Source organism: Emys orbicularis, chromosome 10 (genome assembly GCF_028017835.1).
Source record: "Emys orbicularis isolate rEmyOrb1 chromosome 10, rEmyOrb1.hap1, whole genome shotgun sequence".
In the NCBI taxonomy this organism is placed as follows: domain Eukaryota; kingdom Metazoa; phylum Chordata; order Testudines; family Emydidae; genus Emys; species Emys orbicularis.
In genome coordinates, this window is record NC_088692.1 from 77,729,436 (window position 1) to 77,750,054 (window position 20,619).

At 44.3% G+C, this 20,619-nt stretch overlaps 1 protein-coding gene across 1 annotated transcript in view; it reads right to left on the reverse strand.

Annotated features, from left to right (window-relative positions):
- Positions 1 to 20,619, reverse strand: part of AKAP13 (A-kinase anchoring protein 13) — a 110,659-nt gene that overhangs the window by 20,138 nt on the left and 69,902 nt on the right. Inside the window, exons 9-18 of the mRNA XM_065411485.1 lie at positions 20,215 to 20,386; positions 12,073 to 12,147; positions 9,336 to 9,392; positions 7,741 to 7,876; positions 6,686 to 6,798; positions 5,453 to 5,599; positions 3,959 to 4,209; positions 2,302 to 2,427; positions 2,069 to 2,186; positions 100 to 348 (exon numbers count right to left, since the gene is read on the reverse strand). Coding sequence (XP_065267557.1) covers positions 100 to 348; positions 2,069 to 2,186; positions 2,302 to 2,427; positions 3,959 to 4,209; positions 5,453 to 5,599; positions 6,686 to 6,798; positions 7,741 to 7,876; positions 9,336 to 9,392; positions 12,073 to 12,147; positions 20,215 to 20,386 — 1,444 coding nt within the window. The remainder of the gene's footprint in view (positions 1 to 99; positions 349 to 2,068; positions 2,187 to 2,301; positions 2,428 to 3,958; positions 4,210 to 5,452; positions 5,600 to 6,685; positions 6,799 to 7,740; positions 7,877 to 9,335; positions 9,393 to 12,072; positions 12,148 to 20,214; positions 20,387 to 20,619) is intronic.

Below are 20,619 nucleotides of genomic sequence, written 5' to 3' on the forward strand. Positions count from 1 at the left end.
GGGAATGAAGTCGCAGGTCGCAAGATGGATGAACCCTGCCATCATCTGGAGACAGGAAGGGTACATCCTTTGGGTGCATGATCTGTAGGATTTTCTCACCTTTCAGTCTCCCAGCTGTGTTCTTCAGTGAGACAGGCCCATCTCGGATGAGCTTCCTACGTCTCAAGTCCTCCCTGGCAAACATCTGGCCGCTCTTCATCCTCATGATGGACTTGCTGTCCGTCCGGGTGTAGATCTCAGTAAGACGTGTTTTCTTTTCATAGTTGCTGACTTTGCTATTGACCGCAGCAATCACATCTTTAACCAGGTTTAGTGACTGGGTCAAGTCTTGATGTTCCACTTCGTTTTCTTAAGGAGTGAGAGAGAGACTTCAATTTCAGTTCACCCTTATTGTGAGTATGCAGAGCCTAACTTCTTACTTCTCCCCTTTCCCTTACCACTGAGTCATCAAACGCTATAGCACATGGATGCGCTATTTTTAACTATCTTCCCAAGACAAGTTTCATTTAGAAGAAATGAAAAGTTTGTCACAAACCTTAAATAGATACCTATATAGTAAAGGGGAACCATAGGAAATATACTCTGCATGAGCTATGGCAAACTAGGACAACGTAAATAAGAACCACATTTTCAGCCTCTGCCAAGTGCATGGCTACCTGACTGCATGTATAAAAATGGGCATGCATCCATTATGCATGTGCATACAGCTGTTTATGCGAGCAAATCAGGTGCCGCCATTTTTGAATACCAGATTCTATTAGGAACACTCAGTAAAGTTGCAATAAAAGTTTTAAGGGTCTGGATTAATGGTCCACCCTCGTAGTGGCAAAATTCTCATCTCTTTGGGTCTTGATGAAGTGACACATTTGTGAAATAAATTGTTTCACGTTCCAGAGACCCTCACTCACACTTCTATAAACCACGCCAATGGGACAGACGACTATGTATGAGGAGGATAATGGCCAACAAGATTGTCCCTTCTGAACATAAATTTATTCTATAAGAAACAAACATAATTTTTGAAAGGTATGAATTACAGAACATTAATGATTATAAAGACACAGTGGTCAGTCTCTGCCATTCCTTGGCTAATCTACGTCAGTTGATGTATCTGTAGGATGCACACCCGCTGATAAAAAGCATTACATATACATCACTCTCCAGAGGATTTTGTGGGTGAAATCATACAAAAAACACCTCTGGAGTTTACTCCATCTTAAATGGAGTGGCACAGATAAACCACACCTCATCCTCACCTAATAAAAGGCTTCCACAGAGATTAAACAGAGTGCACTAGCAGATAGCAGGTGAGATTAAACTGTAAACTGAGCCTTTTTGCTCTCTAAGTGAGAGACTGAGAGAAACCAGGAACATCGCAAGCATGTGCTATGCAGACTATTCCCACATGTTTCTACCATCCTAACCCCTGATCTCCTCAGGTGTTAAGATTCCGTGGCCACTCCTGATGGGTTGATCATGCAGAATCAGAAAGGTGCTTGTGTGACACAGAGAAATACCCTAGAGAGTTGATTGAGGACTTATCACCCGTAACCACTTGATCACAAATCACCCATAAAGACTCATATTCGAGGCCAAGTTCTTTGAATACAGTATTTAAAAGTATGGTAATGTAGGATTCCTGGGATGGAAGAAAGGTTCAAAGGGAGAGTGTCAATCCTCTTGGAGATCTGAGAATCTTATTCTTCCTTATTTTGCCATCCCCTTCTCCAAGGCCCTGTATTGCAGCCACTATCCAAAGTGGACAAGACAGGAGTCTATGCATGTTGCTCCATAATTAGCTAGAGATTGCTGTAATGATGAGCATACCAAGGCACTTCACTTCTACAGAGGCTGTGTGCTGTATCTCTGCAACACTCTCAGGCCGGTCTAGCCTGAGGTTTGAAACCCTGATGGAGGAAATGAAACCCAGGTCTCTAATTACAGCAGTGCTGGGCACTAAACACTGGGCTTGCTGGCTGATTTTGAGTTGGGCAGTTTTACTGGGAAAGGTCCTGGACAAAGATACAGAGGAAACAAACTTGTGCTTAGGAAAAGAAACAGGCTCTACCTTTGGTATACTGTAATATTCTTTGTAATATCACGGGATACTTTGTGATCCTTTGAGTTACTAGTAAGATGCACTCAGGAATCCCCAGGCGCCTCACCACCGTGCTGCTCATTTTTTTCTAAAAAGACAAGACATAAATTAAAATGCTGCCGATGGAGCGTTCGCCAAGACATGCCAACGTGCAGTGTGCACACGCTGCGGGGGTCAGCAACAAATCCCCCACCAGTTCCTACCTTGATGAATGCCTGAAACCGCTTCTCTTTTGACTGCAGGTCTTTGAAATAATTTACAGCCTCGTTGTGGTGCCCGCAGAATTTGCCGTAAGTTTTCTTCATTCTCTCCCCATTCTCACCGGAAAACTGCAAGACATGAACAAACTTATAGCCCCCACACTGAGTTCTTGGGATCAATCACTTGGCATCACGCACCGTCTGTCATTGAAAAGGACGGCTACACTGTCAGTATAAATCTAGCCCAAAGTGTAGCTTTCAAAAAACTAAATCTATGGAATTTTCAGAATGGAGACTAGGCACTGTATAAACCCAGAGTGAGAGACCCTACCACAAAGAGCTGGCACTCCAAAGAGACAAGATGGAGAAAGGGGGGGGTGGGAGGAGAGAAGAACCACAGAGGTGTGAAGCGGCTTGCCCAGAGTCACAGAGCAAATCTGCAGCAGACCCAGGAAATGGAATCCAGGTCCCCTGCTTCCAAGCTTAGTGCAATAAACTACAGACTGTACTGTAACCAGCGCTGATGCTTTTCTGTCCATGTGGCATAAACAAAGAAAGCAGGCATCAAACCTGACATCAAGCCTTTCACCTGAAAAGCTCAAAGCCCTTTACAAAGATGCACAATTATTCTCATCTCTATTGTATAAGTAGGGAAGCGGAGGCACAAAGGAGATGTCTACGCAGCAAAGAAAAACCCACGGCTGGCCTGTGCCAGCCGACTCTGACTCGTGGTGCTGTTCCATTGCTGTGTTGACTTCCGGGCTCGGGGTGGAACCTGAGCTCTGGGGCCCTCCCACCCCATTGGGCTTGGGCTGGAGCCCAGAAGTCTACACAGCAATGAATCAGCCCCGCAGCCTGAGCCCCACAAGCCGGAGTCGGCTGGCACGGGCCAGACACGGGTTTCTCTTTGCTGGGTAGACATACCCAAAGAGGTGATGCGACTCACCTTAGGCCACCAAAAAGACAGCATAAGGGCAGGTCTATACTACAGAACTACTTCAGTATAAATAACTACACCTCTACCCCGATATAACACGACCCGATTGGCCTGCTAAACCCAGGGCTGTGAGTTCAATCCTTGAGGGGGCCACTTAGGGATCTGGGGCAAAAATCTGCCTTGGGATTGGTCCTGCTTTGAGCAGAGGGTTGGACTAGATGACCTCCTGAGGTCCCTTCCAACCCTGATATTCTATGATATAACAAAAATTCGGATATAACACAGTAAAGCAGTGCTCCGGGGGGGGGGGGGGGGCTGCGCACTCTGGTAGATCAAAGCAAGTTTGATATAACACGGTATCACCTATAACACTAAGATTTTTTGGCTCCCGAGGACAGCGTTCTATCGGGGTAGAGGTGTGTGTCGCTCAGGGGTGTGAAAAATCCATACCGACCTAAGCACTGGTGTAGTCAGTGCTACGTCAGTGGGAGGGCGTCTCCTACTGATGTAGCTACCGCCTCTTGCTCAGGTGGATTAACTACACTGACAGCAGAGAGAGCTCTCCCGTCAGTGTAGAGCATCTTCATTAAAGCGCTAAAGCAGAGCAGCTGCACCAACGCAGCCTTTTAAGTGTAGACCTGCCCTAAGAGAGAGAATTGTAATTCAGGAGTTCCTGGCTTGCAGTCTTGTGCTTAGAGCATGCAGGGGTGTCTCACCACTCACCTGATTCACCAGGATGTCTCCTATCCTCTTGATAACAAAATTCTTTTCACTTTTTTCCACCAGGGACTCTTTCTTCCTCTCCAGAATCCGCTGGAAGAACTGGTTGTGGATGTTCAGCAAGTCATCCAGGCAAGGAAAGACCTTTTCCACCATTTGCTGTTCAAACTGCAACTCCTGCATCATCCCCCTGCTGTACACATCACTCATGATCTTCAGAGTGCGGACGTGATGCATCTCTGTCTGCATCAGCTCTGCATGAGACAAGGACAGGTCCAACACAGGAAGCACATGAGAATTATTACTATCTTCTAGGACGAGGCGCTGTATCAACCCAGAGTACTTGGCATTGATAAGCCAAGGAAAGGCACTTACCAGATCTAGCTGGTTAGAAGGGCTCATAGAAGCTAACAATGTAATGAAGTGCTATGGGGTCATAATTCCCCATTCTGATGTGTGTGTTACTTGCACTAGTATTACTGGGATTTATACATGTGAACTCAGGGGAAAACAGCCTGTAATACATTAAATGCAACACTTTGGGCTTCCCAATACCATTGGTATATACCAGTTTCATTCTTTTTTTGCCTCTTAATAGTTACTAATTAGATTATCAATGTGAAAACATTTTTTCTTTTCAAAGTGCATGGTAGGGCATAGCTTGGGGGTGGATCAGCCCTCCCCATACTTTGTTTATATGAACAAGTGCTCGCTCTCATTACTGCTAGAACACCGGCCCCCAAACTGTGGGACCTGTCCCTCTAGGGAGGGCACGGAGGAACGTTCGGGAGGGGTAGAGCATGAAGTGGGGCCTGGGCCAGCCCCACACAGGGGAGGAGGGAGTGCAACCCCACCCTGCTCTGGCCCCAGCTCCCAGCCCCAGCCCTGGCCCCTGGACCGGCTGCGGCTCTGCTCCCGGTCCCAGCCCAGCTGCGGCTCTGCTCCCAGCCACAGACCTGGCCCCAGCCTCGGCACCTGGCTCCCAACCGCAGCTGGGAGGGAGGGCAGAGGGCAAGGGGGGCGGGGGGATGAGGTAAAAAGTTTGGGGACCATTATGCTAGAATTTGAACACTGCAGACAGATGATAATACCAAAACACCATGTTGCTCCTCTCAATATAGTTATTTTTCTGTGTAGCAAAAGAGGACTCTTATATCAAGGGGGAGAAGATGCTAATACAAGTAATTGACTACTCTGTACTCATGGGTAACTGTGTATAAAGGTCATCACCAGACAAACCAGGAGTTGCAATTTGTTTGGATGGTTCAAGGTAAGTGAAATCCAGAATTCCAAAGCTTACTAAGATGGCATTGGAGGTCTTCATTTCCAGTAAACACCAAGAGTGAAATTCTGGCCCCAGTGAAGTCAATGGCAAACTCCCTTTGACTTAAAGTTTCCAAATTAGTCACAAACTAAAAAATATGAACAGACCATCCAAACCTAGAGGTTTCTATGAACTAAATTAGATCACTTCTCTTTAACCAATAAACATCTCACCATATATGACATCTTGCCGTTTGACGATATCCTTCTTTTGCTGCCGCAAAAACTTGCTGTCCACTACTTGACTCCAGGATTCTGCCTCCAGCTGCTTGGAGTCCATCTCAAAGTCCCCCATGAGCTGTCCTTCATTCATGTCTGCACCTGCATAAAAGCAGCATAAACAGATATCTGGTCCCATTTGAAATTCCCATTGCCTAATCTACAGATTTAGGCTTTGTTCTGAATGCCACAAACATCATATCCACTCTCCTTTACTGACATGGAAACAATTATGTCGAATTTTACTGGGTAAGTACGAAACAACGCAAAAGTAGCAACAACTACTTTTATAGGTTACTTGCTAAAGTCCACAATTATTATGTATACTGAACTCTGGTTTACAAGACAAGCAAGAACCAGTTATCTACCATGTAATTGCATGGTAATTAATATGCAATTTACCCTCCTTTGTTTACTTCAGTAAATTAACAGAACCGTTAAGGAGCGCGCTGTGAAATCTGTATTTTCAAGCTTAGAAAGCAATAATTGATGTGCCTGGAACTGAAGATTATGTACATTTTAGAAAGAAATTGTTCATTTGTTGCCTGGACACAACATGTGAGAATTCCTGGCAATTGGGAAATTTCTCTGTCATCATGTCCTCTGTTCAGTTCCTAATGAATTAAAACCATGTTGTACTTTTCAGGCCAGCGTCGGCTAAGATATAAAACATTTAAGGACTAGTTATACCCTAGAGCACTCCTTGCTTAAAAAATAACTTCTTTTTTGGTTTGATGTACATTTGATTCGTAAATTTAACTGAAAAAAAATTAAACTATATTTTGAACCCGCCAATATGAAAAAAGTAAAATATATAGGGATATGTAGATGTACAAATAGATTGGAAGAACAGACAAAGCATGAAAGATGGGGAGGAAGGTGTACCTCTGAGCTATAAACACCGCCCACATAACTTAAATGTAAATGAAATGCTTCATATATTTCCCCCCCACTCAGAAAAGGCTAAAATGCTCTAGCCTATAAAGAAATTAGTATATGGGGCCTTGCTTGTTTGTCTTTCTTTATACTTTCTCTTATGTAAATAAGCTTCAATCTTCCAGCAAAGAAAACAAATCTGATATCAAAACACTTTTAAAGGATTTAGTGTTTCTAAAAATCAATGTTGAGACCATCCATTTGCTGGGGATGCATCTGTAACAAATGTACAAATACATTGGGATCTCTTACCCTCATCAGTTAGCGACTCCGTGGATTCATTCACTCGGCTGATTTTATGTAAAGAGTCTGTTGACTGTGAGAGGAATTTCCAAGTCTGTATTATGCTTTCATCATTACCAACTCTGCAGAAAAAAGGAAATGCAGAACCCCAGTCAGGACTCCAAAACTCAAAATCAATCACTTTTTAAAGTACATAAAACAAATATAATTTTAAATAAAACTGAAAGCTGCACTAAATGTTGCCGATTATGCACAGGTATATGTGTTGTGTGCGCATGTATTTATATACTTTATATATAGTGTTAATATCTACAAATTAGGGCTCAACAAACTGGATCATCTACATTTCTAACTGAAATAATCATTTCCCTAAAACCTGAAGTGAATATTTGAGGTTTGAAAGAGTTTGGTAAACTTAATTTAATTACTTTTCATTTTTGTATTGCCATTCCAATGCCTTATTTTCAAGGTACTGTTTTTCCAGCTCAGCTAATGCTGAGGAATATTGGAAATCTCTCAAGAGTCTGTACATGCAAAGTTCTAGCTGAATGAAATTCATATAACATTTGGATAAGCAGTTAATCTTGTGGATGTTTTTCTAAACTGAGCCTTTTGATAATTTCCCCCTTCACAGCTCTGCAAACACACATCCAACAGGGTTTTCTAAAATCACTGGTGTTAGGGAAAATGGAAGAGAGAATTAATGATCATGGAAACTCTTTATGTATAGCAGCACTCCATGTGTGTATGTAATTATTTTATACATAAAGACAAAACGCATGATGATGTGTGATGGTATGGAGCTTTTAGCAGCTTGAGTTCTGAATGGCTGCATTACATGCAAACTGTTGAAAATTTTAATTCCCAACACACAGGAAATTTGAAGTTATAGTTCCCACAGCAACTGCATCTTGACCCTTTCCTCAGACAGTATATAGTATTTGTCTTTCTGCATATGTGGTGATAGAATATATGTGACACACACCCATAAATGTATTCCTAATGAAACGTGGGGAATAATGTAGGTTGCTTACACTATGCATACTGTACACACACAGGCTTACCCTGCAATGTTCTGTATTGAGACGCTTTTTGAAAGTGTTGTGGTCTGCTGTGATCTCCTGTTATTGAATATTGAGGTTACTGTGTTTTCATCAGGGGCAAGTATTGCAGACCGAGGGCGCTCCTTAGGTTGTGAGGCTAGAAGAGAAATGCCAAATATCTGATAAGAAATACCATCCAAACTCCTTGCTAAACTCATTATGACGACTCGACCAAGCAAGGTTCTAACAATCCACTTCCTCTTTGCTTAGAAATAATCAGGGGCAGATCTTCAGCTGGTATCAATTGTTATAGCTCCATTGAAATCTAGCCTCATTCTCTGTCTTTACTGGTTTGTTAACACAGGGCCCATTCCTGAAATCCCTGCTCAGGACATAATTTTCATGCACTTGAGTAGTTCTGCCTGAGTAAGACTTCAGAAGTAGTCCCCAGGTAAGTCTGGAGCCTACACTGAACAACGTAATTTATATTTGTTTGACCTATCTGGGCAGTTCCAAACTCTTAAGACACAATATTCTTATGTATAAATAACTTCTACGGCAATATAGGAAAAAACGAACAAGGTAAATGATCAGTCATCATCTTCTGTGAGACTGTTCAATTGTTCGCTTGTGTTCCTGTGCAGGGAAGTGGTGAGCAGAACACCAGACGGAACACTGGGCTTTCCTAGTGGGGGAAGGAAAGATCTTTGACCCCTCACTGTACTGCCTGCTGGAAGGGAGGGTTGGGTGGAATACTCTCATGGGAAGCTGAGCAGAACTTTATTACAAAATGACTGAAACAGTCACTTACAGCAACTCGTCTTGGTGCTCTTATCACCTCCTTCGAGCTCTTCCAACCCTTGATTTGCCCTGACCCCTCTTAGGACTGAGTTTCTGACTATCCATCAGTTCACACAATGCAGAGAGAAAGACCCTCCAGTTATGTAGAAGGGCTTGGTCATCTCTCCGCATCATCACTAGCCCCTGCATCTCACTCCCTCTTTTTTCTTTCCCTGGTCAGCCTTCCTGTTTCCCACAGTGGTGCTGCTGGTCCATCTGACAAGAACAGCTTACTGAAATGGCCCAGTTTGGAATTACCCCTTCCATTTTAACTTCCCCGTTGAACAAAACACTCAGTTCAATGTTGTTTTAAACTTTCTCCCAGTTTATGAATAACCCAGGTAACACCTCTGATGTCTTCTTTCCAGCTGAGAGTTCACTCACTCCAGGAGAATTCTCAGCTGGCCAGCTACAGCCAAATTCTAGCTCCATTGCATTGTGTAACCAACAGAAAAGAGCTGGATCATTAAAAATACTGTCTCCAATACGGAAAACATGGCCTCTTTCTTCCATAGCTTGTATCTGCATAAGCTTATATGGGTACCACAGAACTGGGCCAACCATTTGCACAACATGAGCAATGCCTCTAAAATCCCAAACGTTGCTTATCACACAGGATATAATCACTTTACTTCTGCATCCTAAAATGTTTTCTCTTTCATCGTATTGAAATGGATAACAGTTGAACACCATGGTAAAAGATTATACTGAATACAATGAAAAATAGCAACTTTTAGGGAGCTACACCAGAAAAGAGGGAAGGGAAGGCTTCTTACTCTTGTTTCTCATAATTACTGTGGGTAACGAAGAGGTATCGTGTGCCTGAAGCATCCCTTTTTGTATCTGAAAGAAAAAGAGAGAGGTTTAATTTTTCCCGCCCAACATAAATAAAGGGCTGTGTATATCCACAGACACCTTATTTTAATTACGCAGTAACACCATTCCGAGTTCCCTCAGAACAGCTTAGATCCCAGATACAGTGCCCTGGGTATCTACAAGCAGCAGCATCTTCAGCATGGTGATACAGTCCAAGCCATCACAAGGTATACAATCAAATATGGAAAAATATTTGCAATAAGAAGTAAAATAGGGAGACAATAATCCTGATATAGTTCTGATATTGCTAGATAGCTAAGTGTATTAAAGCCAAAAGGATCACTGAGGGAACAGTATACATAATTGTAGTGGCTAGCTGTTAAATGTAGCAATGTGCTCAGCACGGTGAACACAGTCCTTGCCTCCAACAGCTTATGATTTAAAGACAGGAGCGAAAGCCTTGAACAAGAAGAGCATGGTGGCTTGGCGAACCAGGATGAGAAGGGGGCTCCCCGCACATGGGACAACCATGAATTCCAATCAGAGGTGTTCATCTATATTAACATACAAAAACTGCCTTGAAAGAATATTAAAGTTGCGAAGTCTAGCACTTAAAAGTGAAAAAATGCCAAAATTAAGGTTGCCCATGTGACCTTAATTTGGCTCCATGGTGCACATGCATTATGTTGTAATCTAGTTACAGGAACAGATGCTATTGTTTCTATAGGATCCATGCCTCATTCAGTGCACAGGATGGACAGTGCTCACAGACTGGGGAGCTATTCTATATTTCATTGCAACCTCATCCCAATCTCCCTGCTCACCGTACCCACCGCACCCAGGCCCGGCTCCTCTCCCTGCTGCCAGGGGAGTGTGGAGGGCGCAGAAGAGAGTATCTTCCTGCTCTGGGTTCCTGTGCCCACGGCCACAGCGGCCCCTGGTAACAGGAGGAGCAATAGCAGGGGAAATCCAGTGCAGCCCTGGGCTGCAGCGTGCTCAGTTGCTCGGTGGGGATGGTACATGCTCACTCCGGTCACATGGAGATGCACAGGAGAAGAGGTGCTCTATTAACGAACTGCTATAGTATCTGTTTTATCCTCATTGATCAATGCGTGGCTCCACGCTGTGATTACTGCACGCTATTCAAACCCTACTCTGTATAGAGAAGCATTGATCTCCTGATGGCCTTTTCAATGTAGCACCTGAGTGTTTCACAAATGTTAATTAGTTGATCTTCACACACCCCATGAGGTAAGGTATTGTTACTCCCAGTAGTGTAGTCAAGGGTAAATATGGGCAAACTCTTCTGATTTGGGGAATATGGAGTGTAGGTTAGAGTAGTTTACTCAATTCTTCTTCTTTTTTACCGTTTTACTAATGGGAAACTAAGGCACGGAAGCAGTAATGTCAAAGTGTCCATTAATTGTGGGTGTCTGATTTGAGATGCCCGTAGCCTGATTCTTCGGAGAACATAGCACTATATCTCTTCAGAACAGAGCTCCCACTGACTTCAGTTGTACTTCTGCAAATCAGACCTCAAGATCTCAAGTTAGGCACCAAGAAAGGGAAGGACACAGGGGTCACGTTAGAAAAGTTTGGTTTAAGTGACTTGTCTAGCATCACAAAGGAACTCTGTGGCAGAGGCAGGGTGGCATTCGAATGACTAAACAACAAGACTATCCTTCCTCTTCCTGCAATCCACAGCCTCATTCACTACACACCTTCCAAGTTCTACAACAAATGAGGCAGGAGTCCTACCTACAGCTGCCACACTAACTACACAAGTTTGATTCACTTCCTGAGCACTGTCCAGTCTCTGCACTGAATGAAGCAGGGGTCCTGTGGATCATGTAAAGTCTGTATCATTATGCATATGCACAAGAGGGCAAGTTAAGTTTGCAGAGGGCAAACCTTAATTCTGGTATTTACTAACTTTTGACTGCTTGACTTTTCAACCATAATGTTCTTATACAGTAGGCTTTTTTTGTATGTAATATCCTAGTGGTTTTTTTTAATCACACCTAGAAAACAAATTCTATATTGTGGAACCATATTGACTCCTCTCTCTCTCTCTCTCTCTCTCTCTCTCTCTCTCTCTCTCTCTCTCTCTCTCTCTCTCTCTCTCTCTCTCTCTCTCTCTCTCTCTCTCTCTCTCTCTCTCTCTCTCTCTCTCTCTCTCTCTCTCTCTCTCTATATATATATATATATATATATATAAAATCAGCAGCACTGCTGGAGTCTTTAGATCCACAGCACAGACCTGTCACTTAGGCTCACATGGTAACTCACAGCAGTAGTAGGTTGGCATCCTTTATATGGGACAGTCACTAGAGGGAGATGAGCAACATCCTTCCCCTCCCCTGTGCTCAGCTCCATGTCCCAGTCCTTGTTTCCCCCTTCCTCCACCACTTGTCCCCATCCCTGCCTTCCCCTGGCTCTAAACAAACAGAACTGCATTTTACAAAACTTAGAATATGATTTTTTCCTATTCACATCAGGCAAGGGAAGCAGAATTAATCTACAATTTGGGCGAGTATCATAAATTTCAGGAGAGTTTAGGAAAATGATCCCCCATAACACGGGATTCTGACATTATGCCCAGCAGACTGGAAATTCCATTCCTGCACATGTTGCAAAAGATGTCTGTATGCTAAAACACTTCAAAATAAATGTCATGTTCAGCAGACGACATGAAACCTCTCACCTTCATTTTGACTTTTGCACAGGATGCGAGACTCTCCTTACAGCCTTTGTGAACAATTGCATTGCAGTCTGTAAAGTGAGAAAAAACACACACAAAAAGTCAGGTCAGAAGAAGTTTGCCTTTTGATTTCCTCTTACATTTCTATGCGAGACCGTGGGGTAATTAGGGATTTTCACTTCCACTCAAACTAGAAGAGCAGTTCTAGATATTGCCAAATGTGCTGCCTTCCATGATAATTAGGCCATATAATGATTATTAACAAGATTTCCCCACAGATTTCAATTGATTGGGAGATCTGCTTAAAAATCAATGGCATACTATGCCTCAAAATACACAAAGATGCTTGTTATTCTTTAGATGAAAAATAAGAGGGTGAACAGGAGCCACTGAACAACTAGGGACATGATTGAAGATTTATAACTTCACAGGCAGGCAGAAGTAGGGGTTGATTATAACAGCAAAAGATTCTCCTTAAACACAAATATCTTCTTAATTAGAGCAAGAATGACAGGAAACCAGATGCAGGAAAGGAACAGGGAAAAAAATAGTGCACAAGTGTGAAAAAGGATCACTCCTTTATATTTATATCTTCCATCACTCTGCAGAGACGCCAAAGAAGGTAACAGGAATGAGAGTCGGGATACTGGGTTTGAGATTTAGACTCTTGTCCACCTAGACTGAACTCATCAGCTTATTTCATATAGGCCACTGATACGTTCCAAGGGTAACAACTCTCAACTCACTACTTAATACCAACCTGGCTTGCACATGACCCAGCGACCTGGAGGTGAAAAAGCTCCACATCCCAGTCCTAATGCCCTGAGTCAGCCAATCACTCAGTGCATCAGATTTTGTCCTAATCATCCTGGAGATAAGCTGTCCATTAAGGCTGGGCTCTACAAAAGGGGGCACAGGGAGTTACAGGTCCATCACACACTGATTTATAATGGGATTTTGGTTACTAACTCCTTGAAAATCCCCAGCCTAAAAACATTCATATGAAATTCAATATAACTAGATCCAGCAAATATACCTGGTCACTTTTGTCTATTCAGGGAAATCCATTTTAAATATTTAGTTTGCAAAATATATTTAAAAGGCTTCTAATAAAGCCAGAAATAGCAAACTCCCTGAACGAACAAACAAAAATCCGCAAATCATCATTAAATTCACAGATATGTGTCTGCTAAATGAAAGGATGTGCATGAATGTTGAATGCATCTCTGAGAGCGGTAATGGGCGTTAGGGTTTATGCTCTTTTGTTAACTTCCCACAATTTCCTGTACAAATGAAAGAGAAAGACAAAAACCTGCCATGCTGTATAAAAACATTGACTATCATAGCTCGGATCAAGGGAAAAAATGCAACGGACCTAGAGAACTTTCTGTCTTTTTCTTGCCTCAGAAACCCTTTCCTTCCTGTTTGATACAACACCCCATTTTCCTTGCTCATGGTTGTAGTAACATATCCTATGATCCTCACAGCCACAGGAGAACTGGTCAAGAATCCCTAATCTTGCTGCTCAATGATGCTCTTGAATTGAGTGAAGTGATGCCCCTGGGGGAGTTGAGACTTGCCCTGGCCTGACCCAGGCTGTAAGCATTGCCATCACAGCAATCCCGCTAGGCTACCAGGACATGCAAAGTCAGAACTCGTCTGAGGTTGAACACACGTAAGGTTTCCTGTACATACTCTAGTTAGGAGGTTGGGAAGTCTCTTACAAGGCTAGTGCCACTTCTGTTTTATATACTGTCTAGTGAGAAAATGCTTTTACAATGAGTTGCCATCACCTTAGTGCAGCGGTGGGCAAACTTTTTGGCCCGAGGGCCACATCGGGGTTGCAAAACTGTATGGAGGGCCGAGTAGGGAAGGCTATGCCTCCCCAAACAGCCTGGTCCCTGCCCGTCCCCTGCCTGCCCCCCTCAGAACCCCCGACCCATCTAACCCCCCCCGCTCCTTGTCCCCTGACTGCCCCCTCCTGACCCTAACCGCTCCCCTGGGACCCCACCCTCATCTAACCCCCCCTGCTCCCTGTCCCCTGACTGCCCCAACCCCATCCACACCCCCGCCCCCTGACAGCCCCCCCGGGACTCCCACGCTTATCCAACCCCCCCCATCCCCTGACCGCCCCCCCCCGAACCTCGGCCCCATCCAACCCCCTCGCTCCCTGTCCTCTGACTGCCCCCCGAGACCCTCTGCCCCTTATCCAACCCCCCCGCCCTGGCCCCCTTACCATGCCGCTCAGAGCAGCATGTCTGGCAGCCGCGCCGCTCGGCCGGAGCATGCCACGCTGCCCTGCAGGAGCTCGCAGCCCCGCCGCCCAGAGCACTGCCTGTGCGGTGGCATGGCTGCGGGGGAGGGGAGACAGCAGGGGAGGGGCCAGGGGGCTAGTCTCCCCGGCCGGGAGCTCAGGGCGGGGAAGGACGGTCCAGCCCGTAGTTTGCCCACTTCTGCCTTAGTGGCTAGCATGTCTCCATGACTGACAAAGCAGGAGAGACCCAAGTAAAAAGCTAGAAATATTATAGTCCAATTATTTGAGTTAAAAGTACTAATAGCCCCACCCCACTTTAGGTAATCGCCTTGGCCCCTCCAACCCTGTACACATCTCACAAATGAAGCGCTTAGAAATTACAATAACAAAAACCTTTTATGAGAGGGAAGAATCTCTAAATCTGATTCCCTTGGCATTTCTGAAGGTGGGGTAGGATTGGATTCCCTTGAGTCAAACCTGCCCCTCCAATTCTGATTCTGGGCCTAGCTCTGATGGAGCTAAAAATCTCTCAAAAACAGATAATACTGTGATTTTCCCACCACATATGATGGCAGAAAAGTCTCACGAATTCTCAAATGATTAGATTTCTAATAAGATAATAATAAGCATAAGATTTCTGCTGTCCTGGAACGGACATCCTGTCAGAACAGCTTGTGAGATTTCAGTGCCGTCAAATTCAAACTCAAGCCCTGATTTGGCCTTGAACCTGTATTTCAAACCCTAGCCTAAACCAAATCCAGACTCAAATGTCACTTCCTCAGCTGATCTCTACAATAAAAACCCAAGCACTTAGGACAAGATAGGAGCTGGGAGCTGGCCAGGCAGCAGTTATTAATTCACTTTAACTGGTGCAAAAGTCACTGGATGCTTTTATATGGAAATTCTAGACCAGCAACAAGTTTCAGCCATGCAGGGAGATTCTTCAGCTCCCCTCAGCCCCCAATTACAAAACCATTAATAATTACAGAAGGGAAAATTTCTGCTTTGCCCAAGCTGGTATTTTACATTAAAAAAAAAGAAATGAAAGGGAAAAAAAGGCCAGAATTATTCAAAAATTGACCTTTAGAAACATCTATAATGTCTCCAATTTTTTTTTTTTTTTTTTTTAGAAAAAGTTATTTTTTTCCAATATGTTTGGAGCAGTCAGCTGGAAAAATAATCTGAATAGTTCACAGGTACATTGGCTTACAATAGGCCAAAGCTCTGTAGATGTGTTTTTAAAAGTCTACTCTCTTAAGAACTACCACAGTAAATACTGGCCATTGGCGCAGAAAAGTAGTGGAATGTGAGCAAGGAGTGCTAGATGAACAATAGACCTCTGGACCATTGCGGTTGAATATTAGTCATTTTAAAAGGGAGTCAGCAGACTATCATCATCACAATCAGGAATTGGTTTAAGTTGTGAGACACGGGAACTGGCTAGTGTCCTCTGATATAACGCAGGCTGGAATACATGCGTGGCAATCATCCCCAACTGAAATATGAATCTAGTATTCCTTCTGTGCACAAACCAAAGGGCTCCATTAACAGACGAGGAACAAAACGATGGAGGAAAGCCACAAAAAACAGCCAAATGATCCTAGTAAAAATTCAGACAGCAACAGTTTTACACAGAATATATGGAAGTGAAAATATGTGACATAATCAAGAAGTTGAATCTCTGCTTTGTGTGCAAAACTCAACACAGCTTTAACTATAAACTTGCTTCTGGCACCTCCATAATGACAACTTGATTTTGGTTTCACAAAAACACACTTTGCTGCTTGGCTTGAAAAAGTTTCACACACTGATGTGCTGCATCCCATTTCCCAAAACAATACACTTCCTCTCTTTGGAAAGAGTTGTGCAAGTTGCAAAATGAAGCAAGTACTGCAAACCAACAAGGCCCCTGAAGCCCGTGTGTCTTTAATCTGACACAAAAATCCCTGAAAGAATATTTGATTCTTAGGCTTCATCTGGCCTCCTGAATATTCCATGTGTTCTATAGCGAGCTAACGTACACTGTACATTACTTTAATTTTGACAGAAGCTGTTGGCTACACCTACACTACACATTACCAGTGGCGGCATGTAGCTACACAGGCTGCATCCACACTGTAGGGTGTAGCTACACACGTCAGTGAAAGGTTTTGGTGGGGAGAGGCAGTGGGGATGGGTGAGCCCTGGCCAGAGCCTTTCCACTTGCAAGGGGAATGCTCCTGCAGTGGGGAGCTGGTGGAACCTTTCCCCCCTGCCAGAGCCTTTCCCATTCTGCAGTAGGAAGCTACCCAAGCTTTTCTCCACTACCTCTGCCGCCAGAGCCTTCCCTTGCTGGGGGAATCTATTCCTGCGGCAGGGAAGGCACCAGAAGTGGGACACTGCTCTTCTTTAGCAGTGTAGACAAGGAGGCATGAGGTTGGCGGGAAGAGAGCATATAGGGTACATATTCGCATACATACCCACACCCTTCAGACATGTCTTTACTTGCCTATGCCATGCTTTGCCAGCTTTAATGCTATTTATTTATACCTGTGCTAGGGGAGTTATGTGGGATGTACCCCAGATGCTGCCAAAAAAGTGTGCAGTGTAGATGTAGCTTAAGGCTATATCGACAGTATGCTACAGTGCACCGTGTGCCACTGTATAGACTATGGTGGGTGTGAATAGCTGTACGCCCTCTAATGCTGCACTATAACACCCCCGGGCAGATACTGCGGGCATAAATTATAAGTCCTGTTTGAAGAGAACTATGTTAACACGAACTAGGAATCTTAGTTCATGCCTGCAGCGTCCACACGAGGAAGTAACAACGCAGCACTTTGGCCCACACTGCTATTCGCACCCCATAATCCAACTTGTTGGGCAGTGCAGACAAGCCCTAAGTCAAGTAGGACTGGATTACTTACACCCATCGAAGCAAAAAATAAAAACACAATCACACAAAACTTAACACGGACCAGTCTTCGAACAATGGTGCTGCTGTCTTTTCTCCTTCAGGAAACTCCAAAGTTGCCTCTGAATCTAGAGATACAACTAGTTATTGTTCCCTTCCCTCCCCCCAACATTTTTAGACCCTGGTCATCTATTGCAGTTGAGTGTCCTTGTGCTGCCTGCCAAATGGGTGAATGCTGTAGTCTGCATCCTCTAGGAGAACAGGCCATTCACAGCTTCCTATTTTGCAGTAGTTTGGGGCCAGAGCCTCTCTCCCAATGGAAAGGCAGCACATGCTGAACAGTTCTCAGATCAGCAGCCAAGCACCAGATTGAGAGCCAGTGGACTCTGCTTCTGACCAGGAGAGGTACTTATAAATACTTTGTATTGTTTCTAAACATGAGGATAGAAATTATCACTGATTCAATAGCAAATGATCAACAGCACAGGGCAGCTTTCTAAATATCCTGCAGTTTTGAACTGTAAACTGAAGGAGTGACTGTTTTGGTCTCTGCTGAACTAAGTCTGACAACCTTACTGAATTCACGTGGTGGATTGTAATGTGAAGAACATTCTGCTTAGGGGCTAGAACAGGGGTCGGCAACGTTTGGCACGCGGTTCGCCAGGGTAAGCACCCTAGCGGGCCGGGCCAGTTTATGTACCTGCTGACGCGGCAGGTTCGGCCGATCGCGGCCCCCACTGGCCGCGGTTCGCTGTCCCGGGCCAATGGGGGCGGCGGGAAGCGGCACGGGCGAGCGATGTGCTGGCCGCAGCTTCTCGCCGCCCCCATTGGCCCGGAACGGCGAACCGCTGCCAGTGGGGGCCGCGATCGGCCGAACCTGCCGCGTCAGCAGGTAAATAAACTGGCCCGGCCCGCTAGGGTGCTTACCCTGGCGAACCACGTGCCAAACGTTGCCGACCCCTGGGCTAGAACAAGAACATCAAACGAGTTTAAATAGAAGCCCATATCTCCCAGTGGCCAACGTGCTGGCTATGCTCCATTTAGGTTTGGCACAATTTGATTTTTTTCTAATTTTGACGATTTTTATCAATTTTTAGTTTTAAGTTTCCCCTCCCCAATTTTTAAGATTTTTTTTCTAACTGCTTTTATTTTTACAGCTGTAGGGCTGGGCTAAGGGCAGTGCTGGCAGTTGGGCTGAAGAGGTGTCCCTGTGCAACCGAGGGACCCAAAACATTGGGGTGGCAAGGTGCGGGGGATGCTGCGGTCATCATGGTGCAGCAGAAAGAGAACACCAGCCAGGACTGGAAGAAGGAGGAGGACGAACAGGTCCCCAGCTGCAGAGACAGCAGGGTGGCTACCTCCGCAGCCAGGGGACGAGGACTCCTCCTCACAGTTCTGGCCAGGGGTATCTACTTTGCCTCCCTACCACACCTTGTGCCTGCAGGGATCATGTGTCATTGGCCCTGAGGCAGCGCAGAAGAGCTTTATTGTCATGGACCCACTCACTCACTCAGAGGGCTCCCTGCAGGCATGCTGTTACCCACAGACTTTTTTTTTCTTTGATTTCAGTGTGGCAGCTGAAATTGACATTTACCGACAGTTATCGATTAAAATCGAATGTGGCCAAGCCTAGCTACATTATACCTAGAGAGTGTTGATTACATATTCCACAACACTAATGCATTTATACGTATACGCCTTTCCCTCTAATACTCACCCTACGCATGCATCAATAAATAGCTGTTGTTCATACAGTGTTTTCAACATTGTATTCTACATATCCTTTGAGACTACATTAGTCTAAGCCAGGGGTAGGCAACCTATGGCACGCATGCCAAAGGCGGCACGTGAGCTGATTTTCAGTGGCACTCACACTGCCCGGGTCCTGGCCACCGGTCCAGGGGGCTCTGCATTTTAATTTAATTTTAAATGACGCTTCTTAAACATTTTAAAAACCTTATTTACTTTACATACAATAGTTGAGTTATATATTATAGACTTATAGAAAGAGTCCTTCTAAAAACGTTAAAATGTATTACTGGCATGCGAAACCTTAAATGAGAGTGAATAAATGAAGACTCAGCACACCACTTCTGAAAGGTTGTCGACCCCTGGTCTAAGCCAACAGCTACTACTAGGCAGAGAATAGATAAACTACCTGTTTTTTGTTTTTGTTTCTGGCCAGCAAGGTTTGTACCTGACTCATCAGCAACAAGTAAGCACATCTCAGGGACCTGGAAATTCCCCTTACCAAAAGCACCTGAATGCATGGTAAGATGTATCAACGAGTAGGGCAACTCCTCTTAACCTTTAAAGCACAGGATTTACTCAGGTTTGAAAGCTGTTTAAATAGAACTGCTACAACCGACTAAGCTTGCACAGAAAAATGGCAGTCCTTTGATCTGAGACACAACATCATCACCATGCACATATGCGAGGGGAAAAGTGTGAGTGTATTCTAATTTCATAATGTTGTGTTACTGCCACTGAGAACTCACTGGAACACTGAATCAGTATTTGCTGGAGCTAAAGCAGGAGGTAGGCTAGGGATAGGATAGAGAGAGTTCTTTTTTTTCCTGAAGTTAAAATGGAAAATTAAACAGTCATGATCCAAGCTAGCTTTCCTTATCACCCCCAAAAGCTTTAATAATTTATCTCAGTCCCAAGCACTAGTAATACACCACAGTCCTGATCTGTTACCTCTAAACAGATACAGATGACAATACTGAACAGCATCATACCTGTAAACTGGGCCAAACATCAGCTATGAACTAGATTGAAAATCAGCCTCCATTTCACTTGAGAGTCATATTTGAACCCTTGCTACCTGACGTGAAAGGCTGATGCATTAATCAGATCTGGTTCTCCCTTCTCCCTGATCAGAATTCTCAAACTTGTAGGGGGAATAAAGCAAAAGTTCCATGACCAGCATCCTGATTCTGGCTGACAGGCTTTCCACCAACAGTGGAACACAAAGAAAAAACTACTTACTTGCACAGAGGTGTGAATCTTTGTTGAAAGGTTTCATACAGTGGTAACAGTTGACTGGACCCACGGTAGGGGTTGCACTGAAGAGGTGTCCATTTAACATCTTCTTGTCTTTTTCTTTCTCCTTGGAATCTTTGTCCTTCTCTTTAGTCTTCTCCTTATCTTTCTCTTTTTCCTGCAAAGGGAAAAAGGACCTGTAGAATCTAGTGACAAATCCCTCATGCTATGAGTACATTGATCCATACACACCTTACCAGTAGCCATGTGTATTCATAGATCTCAGCTAGGGAAGCAAATGCACAGCCTTCGCAGAAAAGGATTAACACTCTAGATTTCCCGTGTCCTCTCTCTACACAGGCATTTTACAAGTACAGAAGCTCAAGAAATTAGGTCTTTTCTCATCAAAGC